We start from the raw sequence: 10,696 nt of genomic DNA on the forward strand, positions 1-10,696 counted from the left end.
TTTGACGAATAAATTTTTATGCATCACAATCAAAGTTAATTGACTCTAATCTTTAAAAGCTGTTTATCAAATTTTTTTTTTTGTGTAACAGAAACAGATTTGTTATTATGAAGTTCATTAAATGATTTTCTAACTTTAATTATTTTTAATGGTGCAAAAAAGATTTCCCATTTACTACCATAAGCCATCTGCGCTATGTGGCATAAATATATTAAAATGTATTTAAACCAATGCAAAGCCAATAATAATAATACAAAAAATTTTACACAATTTGTGGTTGTTTTAATTAATCCCATAAACCATTTATAGATAATTTTATTTCTATATTATATTTTACATACAAATGCGCATACCTATCAATACACATATAATTATCGTCATTTGTGTATCTGAGCCCAGTTTATTCCACAGGGTTTAATTTTTTTGTTCGTTAACGACCGTTTATAAATCAAAAACTAAGCTCCCCTTGGAATGTAAGTTTTATTCTATAAAGTCACTTTTTCATAACAAGTGATGTATGCATATAAGATTTTGTCAGTACGTTTGGATATTATCTATAAATATTTAGAAAAATAAACTAGGTGGTATTCATCCACATCTTCTTTAGACTAATTAAAAAGTTTTATTCACGCACGACTTGTTCGTTACTTGATACATTCAGATCTAAAGATAGTGATTACGGCATATAATAACTAAATCTATAGTGAAACTTTGGATAATTTTGACATAGCTATCACTTTACTTTGAAAATTATAACAGATTATATTGTTATTTTAGTAAAAAGGTGATCCAAATGTCAATAACATCATTATCGACTTCTCTTTCTAGCCTTTATTTCCTTTATTTACATTTTTCTCTTGCTGTTATGCAATCTTTTATATACCTCACAAAAATTAGTTCACTATATCCACGCGACTGTAGATATATTTTCCATAAAAAAATTCTAAAAATATTTTAAACATGTGGCATTTTTAAATCGTATTCAAAACATTTTTGGTAATATGTACTATCAATATTGGTTATTGTTTACAATAATAGAATATCATATACATACTTATATGTATTTATGCGCATCGTACAACTAGGCCATTTGTAACAAATTTACCGCAATAAAACAAATAATCGCGTTTTAATTATACGTGATAATAAATATATGCAATCTTTCATAGTTATAGCATATCATTATCTACTTGTACGTATGTATGTATGCTTGACTCTGAGCATTAATGTCGAACAGCCTATATTCCAAAATGGTGTCGCCCATTTTTTAAAAGGGACAATAATAATAATTATAGCTAAGGTTTGTACTCTAAGACAAGGTTGGAGCTTTTTTTTACGGAGCGGTCGCTTGGGGCGGTCTCTGGGTAGACTAAGTCAAACACTTTTTTTAAAAGTTGAAAAATATGTACAGCGTATATCGAATTGAAATATATGTATGTATACATATGTAAATCTAATATACAAATGTATGATGTTGAATTTTCGATTGTTAAAAAATCACCTAATGAAAACAAAAATTCTCGAATTGAAATTATTAATCGTTCGGTTCATTACGTACACGCTTGCACTTTTGTTTAGGAAGTTAAATAACGGTGATAACTGTGTGCAATTTAAATATAAAAACATAAATGTGAAAGTGTACATATGTAAATAAATTTAAACTGATATACATGCATACTAATATACACACTTTGCGGTAACCTCGGTAGTTATATATGAGTACATATACGTAGGTAATACCTTATTATAAGCTATGACTCAGTTACTCTATATAGAACAGTCTTAATGCATTAAAATTAAAACAAATGGAAAAATACATCTGAGCCAACACCCAAGTATTAACGATCCGAATACACATACACATGTACACGTATACATGTACATTGGCGCATAAGCTCCTTAAGCTGTACCCAAAAACAAACGAGCCTAAACTCTAAAAAGCGAAAGTCGCAGCAGATACATATATTTGCATGCAAAAGATAATGTCTACGGATCACTAAACGAATATTTGCTAACATCTTGCTCTGGATAGGTAGTGATAAATCATGTCATTAAAATTATGCATCTTGTTTATATCAGAAATGTGACTAACTGTATTATTATAAACTTTCGTACAAACAAAAGCAAAGTAATCACGATAAGTACTCTCGTTAGAGGGTAGTACGATAAACTAAATGACTTGAGGGAGCGCTAGCTCATTGTCAGCTGATCGTTAAAAGGTAGACATGTAAAAAATGCTAATTTGCAAGTCGTATACCCGTCACATAGTCCTATACATGAGATTTATTTATAGTAGACAAACGCAATATGTAAACTAACATAATCTTTCCCTTCTTGCAGGCGCTGGGCCATAGAAAGAAAACCGGGTCACAGTTGAACTAGCTGAAATCGAAATAAATCGCTTATCAATTCTTATCCTGATCTGTCCTTATCCAGATAACATTCACTTTGATTACAAAAAACATTGATTTTCACAAAGAAGTATTGTAAATGGTATAGATATAAATATAAACAAAATATATGTACATATGTATAAATTAGGTATGCGTACATATGAGCATTTATAATCAAGCGGTTACCGGAAAAATATCGGTACAAATAAAAACAAAATAATATCACTCTAAGTGCTTGAAAATCTGTGTGCGAAATGATGACATCAACAATGAGACATCTGCTGTGAGAAACAACTCCGTTCACAGTCACTGTCATATAATTAGCTGCAGCAAGCTAATAAGCAACAAATAAACTGTCACAAAGGATTCTTTATAAGATTTCGTCGAAACAAATGGAATGTTACACTAAATAAAAAGTAAACTTATTATTCAAGAAAAAATTAATATTTTTATTCAAATAACAGATATATGTATATCCTGATGCAATCACGATTCTCTGATAATTTTTGGGTTGATAGGGTAAGGTTCAGAAGTTTAGGTTACATAAAAGTCTATCCAATTAAAGTCGTATGTAAACTATGTGTGATTGGGGAACTACTTCCTATTGTACGAATTATATTACTAAAAGATAAAAAGTAATGAAAGATCGAAAGTTGGCCTGAACTGAAAATTACTCTCACTACTTTCTACATATTTTGAAATATAAAAGTATTACAATAGTGATCTGATTACAAATAAAATTGATGTGTATGTACTTATACATATAGTAAATAAATAAATAAATAATATAGTTTTGTGGTCGATTTTCAATCTCATTTTTAACTCAAGTTGATTCAACTGATGCTCCAAGTCACATCTTATCTCGTTACTTATTTAGACACATATGTTTGTATACTGTATATTTGTATACAATCGCTTGCGTAGTTATCTGGTTTTGTGATTGTTTTTAGCGTTTACTTTGCTGTGACGCCTTAGTCGGCTAGTGCTCGCTTGTGAACCAATCAACCGAACCACAATCGACTGCCTGTTCGCGACGGCGCGCCGGCTTTAACTTAAACCACCTTCTCGGATCAGTTGGCAGTTTAAGTTTTACTTTGGAGCCGAGTAGTTCACAACGTTTGAGTTGTTGCATACGCATAAGAAATTTATTTATTAAAACCGAATTAATTGTATTTGTGAACGTTTCATAAATTTTTGACAAAATGAAATTTGTCATTTTGCTAGCTCTATCGCTGGCAGTTTTGGCTAGCGCCCAGCATGCGAGCAACTCACATCTTGTTTGCTACTACGATGGCAGCAGTTATGCGCGCGAAGGTAAGGCAACAAAAAATCAGTAACGCAATTTGATATAAGCACACATATAAATGTATTTATATGTAAAAAACTGGATAAAAAAGTGCAGGCGATTTATATTTTGTATATATATGTACAAGTTTTGTGGAACTGTCAGTGAAATTTGCATACTTCAAATAATAACAAATGAAACCGAAAGTGCATAGCCTTCGAATTTCGCTCGATTGGAATATTCCAGAAATTCGCTTGCAAATAAAAAATACACAATTAATAACAATTGAAATGGAATTCAACGAAATTCAACGTACCTGCTCCCAAGTATACGCACCAAACACTCACATATACATATGTGTATTTATAAAATACCAGCTTGAACTAAAGGTTATCAAAAATCGTTTCAAACCAAAGTAGAACATATTATAAATAGAAGCCGGTGATTGAGGCTAGTTTAAAACTAAAATAAAGCATTTTGCAAATTCATCGACAGAAATGTTTTAACTAGATTTTTAACTTTCTGATATATGAAAATGGTATGGATCAACAATCAAGGCCACACACTTTTCTTACTAAACAAAATTAGGTAGTGGTAAATTTATTGTAAATATGAGAAATATTTACATTTGTGAAAGATTAGTGGCAGATATTTCCAACTCTTTCAAATTACTTTATATGCATACTTTTATATATATGTCTGCAGAAACACTGATATCAAATCACTATAGGATATATGTAGCTGCCATACAAACTGACCAATAAAAATCAAGTTATTATCTAGAAAACTTTTTTTTTTACAATTTGGCATGAACTACTGTCCAAGGCAATACTACAATCCCAAACATAACATATTGTTCACTATAGCAAACAGTATCCAATCAAACTGATCGTACAAAATGCAGATAAAATCATTTAAAGCCTTTTATACTATAAAAAATGCAAACTGAATGGTAGTATAGCTTCGGTGAAGCCGACGTTAATGTCTTTTCTTGTTTTTATTGGCTGCAACAGAAATTACCTCGAGTAGAGGATAGACCAAGAGTCGTTTATCTTTTCAAACGATAATAAACTAATAAGTGAGATAAAATTTTTACTTAATATGGAAGTTCACAACCAATTGCTTTAATAGATAAATTTTTCGTTAAATAACCAGGGAATATATCCCTCGAATAAGATATTTTAAAGTTTTAAGAGACACAAAGTGAGGTCTAAATTATTACATGTGCCGTTAATACCTATTAAGTGAATGAATTATTATTACGATATTGGTCGTGTATGCGTAATACAAATGCTTATTCGCTGAATATCACTACTACATCTCTTATGTCATAACCACTTGTCCCACACCAATGTGTCTGCTCTAAGCAAATAGCGATTTCAAAGGAAATGAACTTGTAAGTTCATATCAAATTTTTAACAATAATTTGAAAGAATATAATTCAATATATATATCTAGTAGTTAGGAACTTTGAATCGATAGTGCACTCAGCTCTCTTAAATTTTGTAATATGTGCCTACGAAAAGGTTGATTGATAATGTTTGAAAAATTTTACAATTATTAAAACAAAAATTACTGATTTAAGCTGACTATAATTTTTGTAATAGAAAAAAGCGATCTACAAAAATTATATAGTAGAAATGTATTTCTATGGAGGCCAACATATGAACATATATTCCATGAAAGTACGTGACTTCACTGATTAAGAAGTAGGCAGCAATTAAAGCCGCATAAATATATTTATAAAGGGTGTCCCAAAATCAATGCAAGATTGTAATTAAATAGAAAACACAGTGTTTAGTATTACGATTGTAATAACACATCGCCTTTCCATACACATAGGCACTGGTTTGTCTAAATTTTCCATGACTATTCTGACTAAACGTGGCTGAATTTCATTAATGAAACGTTGAATCTGCTCCTTTAAAGCTCGCGTGGTTGTGGGCTTGTTTCAAAGTGCCAGCTCATAATTTGTTTTTTTAAGGTTGCCAACACTTTCCTACAGAAATGGTGGCAAATTTAAATCTTGCGTTAATTTTAGGACACCCTGTATATACTTATGGTATATTTATATACAAACCGGAGTCAGACTGAGCCATCATAAACTCATTTATGTGTCATTTCTATATGTACGTACCTACATATGTATGTGAATTTATAGAATAAGTCTTAATTGTCTAAGAAAATGAAATTGTGCCACAAGATCAAAGTGATAACCTCACTGACCAATTTGTTGTAGAGCGTTGTAGAGTGTTTTGTAAATTATTAAGATCTGCAATTATATACCTACGTATTCTTAATTCTCCACAGTATTTATACACATATTTATCAAACTAAAGGCGGAAAGAAATCTAGAGTAATTATGAGTGACAAGTTGTTTTTACGAGATAGCTACATAAGTACATATATTAATAATACGCCTAAAAACTTACATATATGCATGTATGTATATACAGTAGAGTGGAAAAAAGTGATTCACTTAAGTACAGACTCGTTAATTAGTTATGCATTGATCACATACAAAGAGGTGTTTACGATTTGTGAATTTTAATGTAAATCATATACAAACCGTTTTTATTGTTACCATATTATCAAACCATTTTAAAGTCAACTGAGTTTAGCTTTCTACTATTTATCACACACATATGCTATATAGAAATACCCTCCTCAAGGAAAATATTATTTTCATAGAAAAAAATTATCAAAAATATTACTCTCGACCTACGCAACTGCATTAAATAAGTGGAGATTTTTAAAGTAATTTATATTTTTTGGTTTATTAGGAATGTTTAACTAACCTAATTTAATAATCATTCGAGTGCATTTCATAAGTGTAGGCAGTCATAAGATCAATTACTTTCAATTGAAACACTGCCGAGAAAAAAAATACGTTATTTTTTTTCATTGTATGTGGGTGGCTGTAAACAAATCAGTTTTTTTGTTGACAGTCAGCTACAAAAACAATACCAACAACAACAAACAGTTGAAGCTAGGCCATGTGTGTAAGCCACTCAGACAATTGGAGAATAATTTATAGCGACGTTGAAATAATTGAATAAATAGCTAAATAAGTGTTCCGTTTCTCGATAAGATAGAAAAATGTCTATGAATTTAAAAGTTTTGTTTCCTATTGTTCGAAGGGCATTGGTGTTCGGATAAGCGCGAATAATAATAATAAGCATGTGATATGCCGGACCATTTATGTAAATGACACATAAATATCAGTAAATGATGTATGTACATACGAGTGCAAATATTTACAAGCAAAACAATAAAGGTCTTGGATATACAATTTATTTATTATTTATGCCAAAAGTTTCATAAACAAACAAGCTGGGCCTACTAATTAAAAGTCTACCGAGGCTACCTGTAAATGATAAACTCACTTGGCTTATACCAGTGCATATGTACATAAAAAATGTATGAGCATGTCTGTCCACCAGCATTGATTGCTTCTGAGAAAAAAACGTAAGTCCCCTGCTAAAAGCCCCTAATCCAATGGCTTCAGCTTAAATTAGCTGTCACATGCGACACTGAGTTGAAGTGTGCTTAATTCGTATTCACTGAGCATATAAGATGATGCTAATTGTTTAAGCAACAAAGGAGAAATATACAAAGAAACGCAAAATTGAAAATATAAGGCAATACAAGTACATAGGTACAAGTATGGTATAGTGTGTTTGTAAATAAATACTGGTAATTCAGTTTTTGCTGTTTATACATATCATTTTCGCAACAGCAATTTACATTTGCTTTCGCATATTTTCGCTAACAGTGCCTATACACATACGCATATAAGTACAAAAACCTATAGTTTACACAGAAATTTATAATTACAATAGAGCATTACTCGTAAATTGTTTTACATAAGTAAGTGCGATTTGCCCCCCACATCGACAATAATCAATATTAATAACTGCATTCAATTATAAAATGAAGCGAAAGATTGCAACACTTTCGCTAATTAACAAATTATGAATTATATACAGAAACTTGTTTCCTGATTAGTCACATATTTAATGACCTATTCACTTTCACTTCATATTCTTACAGGTCTCTCTAAATTGCACACAAACGATTTAGAACCAGCTTTACAATTCTGCACCCATCTCATTTACGGTTATGCTAGCATTAGTCCGACATCGAACAAACTTGTCAGCAACAATGATAAGCTCGATCTAGACATCGGTTCGGGATTGTACCGCACGGTGACTGGTTATAAGAAGAAGTACCCACATTTAAAGGTATTGTTGAGCGTTGGTGGCGACAGAGACGAAGTCGATCCAGATAACAACAAGTATTTGACATTGTTGGAGAGCACCAATGCGCGTATACCATTCATAAATAGTGCGCACTCTTTGGTGAAGACTTACGGTTTCGATGGTCTCGATTTAGCTTGGCAATTCCCCAAGAACAAGGCCAAAAAGGTGCATAGCGGTATCGGTAAACTGTGGAAGGGTTTCAAGAAAATTTTCTCTGGCGACTTTGTTGTCGATGAAAAGGCGGAAGAACATAAGGAAGAATTCACATCCTTAGTGCGCGAACTGAAGAACGCTCTCCGTCCCGATGGCTACTTGTTGGGACTCTCTGTCTTGCCCAATGTGAATTCTTCACGTAAGTTTTATATTATTTTATGCATATTTCATATCAGCAATTTATTTTTTGAAATTTTTTTTACAGTATTTTACGATGTGCCTGCAATTGTAAACAATTTGGACTACGTCAACTTGCATGCTTATGATTTCCATACACCTGAACGCAACCCTGAAGTTGCTGACTACCCAGCACCCATCTACGAGCTAAATGAACGTAACCCTGAAGCTAATATTAATTTTCAAACACAATATTGGTTAAACAATCACTGCCCTGCTACTAAAATCAATGTCGCTATTGCCGCGTATGGACGTGCCTGGAAAATGACTAAGGATTCCGGTCTCACCGGTGTGCCACCAGTTCTTGAAACAGATGGTGTTGCACCAGCTGGTACGCAAACTCAAAAACCAGGTCTGCTCAGTTGGCCTGAGGTATGCGGCAAATTGCCAAATCCCGCCAATCAGCATTTGAAGGGCGCAGATGGTCCACTTCGTAAGGTTGGGGATCCTACCAAACGTTTCGGCAACTATGCTTACCGCTCGGCTGATGACAACGGCGAGAACGGCATCTGGGTAGGCTATGATGATCCAGATACCGCAGCGAATAAAGCAGCGTTTGTAAAGGCTAGAGGTTTGGGCGGTATAGCTTTGGTTGACTTGTCTTTCGATGACTTCCGCGGTGCTTGCACAGGTGATAAGTATCCAATCTTACGTGCTATCAAGTACAAGTTGTAAGTTGAAGTAAATTTAACAAAATGATTTATACTATAAATTTGTTAAAAGCCTCTTCGCATTTTAAGTTTCTTGCTCATTTATGTTTCATTGTTCAGAGCATTTAATATTGTCACATTTACAAACAAAGGAAAAACACAAAATACACAACCAAAACATAGATATGGTACTCATAAATTGTTTATTTTGTAGAAATATTTTTAGCTGATCGTCCACTATTGTAAAGGCTTAACTATATATCTATAAATTCTATAAGAATAAATTTTAATACTCGGTTGTTTCTAGCGTTCAGAGTTGGTTTGTATTTCAAATAGGCGAAATTGAAGTATTGAGTTGATAGGACTCGGATTTCCCACAAAAGTCACCTACTAGTCATATGAGCGAAGCCAGTGGCTTAATTTTTTTTCGAAAACTAGAACGCGACTTCCAATATGTTTTAAATAAATCTACACTGATATATATTAATTTTACAAACCGTTTTTGTTTGTGCAAAGCTGTACAGTTGTACCGATATTTTTGAAATAACTTTGATTAGTGATTTTCGATGTACTTCGAAAATTGTTCTAGGCGAAAACGATTGAAAGATGATTCTTGAGATTTATAGAGCTTTGAAAATCGTTATCTTAATTTTCATCGATCAGTTTGAATGACAGGTATAAGCTATAATATTCCGTTTTGAACAATTTGTTCGGAGGTTGTACCGTTGCATCGGATAATAATCTATGCCAAATATAGTAAAGATATCTAGCCAGATTTCCTCAGTAGGACTTGATTTTTATCTATCAGTTAGGTATCTAATGAAATGAGGCATACTTATGTTATGTATTTTAACAGTATTGGTCCGAAAAATAGGCGATATCGTTTTAGACTCTTCTGTACACTCAATATACAATATTTGTATCCGTCATCGTTTGGTCAGCTTTATAACCCATATATCGGCCAGTGACAGTAACTTAGTAGAATGAAGTGAGTAAATTCAGCTTAACAAAATTCGTGATTTGGCACCAAAACTGAGCGATATCTGAACAAGCGTTTCAATTAAAGAGGTTGATTTTAAAACAAATATTTCGAAAGTAAATCTGGATTTAATAGCGAAACGAGGTAAGGTCGGGATCTATGGTATAAGAAAGCCGAATATCTTACTCATTTAAATAAAAAACTTATAAGTAATAAAAAAAAAATAATTATTGCATCTTGCTACAAACAACTACAGTTCTATGAATACCTAGTTAAGTTATATATGCTTGATTCGAGGTTTTATATCATTAAATTATTAGAATTCAAATTCAAATTTAGATATAAGCAAAATATGCTACGTAGAGTTAATCAGAAAAAAATTGCGAATTCTTCTCACATTTTTCCTAATTGTACTCAAATTAAGAAATTATGAAATGTTTAGTCAAGTTTGTTTAAACCTGTCTGTGGTATGTATTTTGCTTTTGGACCAACCAATTGAATTGCTTACTAAGAAAGTGTAGCGATACAATGGCTGCAAACGGTACCTCCGAATGTGTATGGTAAATGGGTAAGTAAGAGACGATTTCGATGTGTATTGTCTCATGGCAACAATGCATAAATTACACAGTGATTTACCAACGCCTATAGCATGAAATGAATGGACCACAGAGGAGCGCTATGATCTTTGTCCATCAGCGTTGCAGACAAGAGCACAAACGCTTGCATATGTATATGTG

General features: G+C 32.4%; 1 protein-coding gene across 1 annotated transcript; it reads left to right on the forward strand.

Moving 5' to 3' along the window:
• Positions 1-3,455: 3,455 nt before the first annotated feature.
• On the forward strand, positions 3,456-9,171 carry Idgf4 (Imaginal disc growth factor 4). The gene is made up of 3 exons (XM_014243820.3): positions 3,456-3,707; positions 7,732-8,292; positions 8,359-9,171. Exons 1-3 carry the CDS (start codon positions 3,596-3,598, stop codon positions 9,003-9,005), a joined length of 1,320 nt encoding a protein of 439 aa, XP_014099295.1. The 5' UTR covers positions 3,456-3,595; the 3' UTR covers positions 9,006-9,171.
• The last annotated feature ends 1,525 nt before the right edge of the window (positions 9,172-10,696 follow it).

This window comes from Bactrocera oleae, chromosome 5 (genome assembly GCF_042242935.1).
Source record: "Bactrocera oleae isolate idBacOlea1 chromosome 5, idBacOlea1, whole genome shotgun sequence".
Taxonomy (NCBI): Eukaryota; Metazoa; Arthropoda; class Insecta; order Diptera; family Tephritidae; genus Bactrocera; species Bactrocera oleae.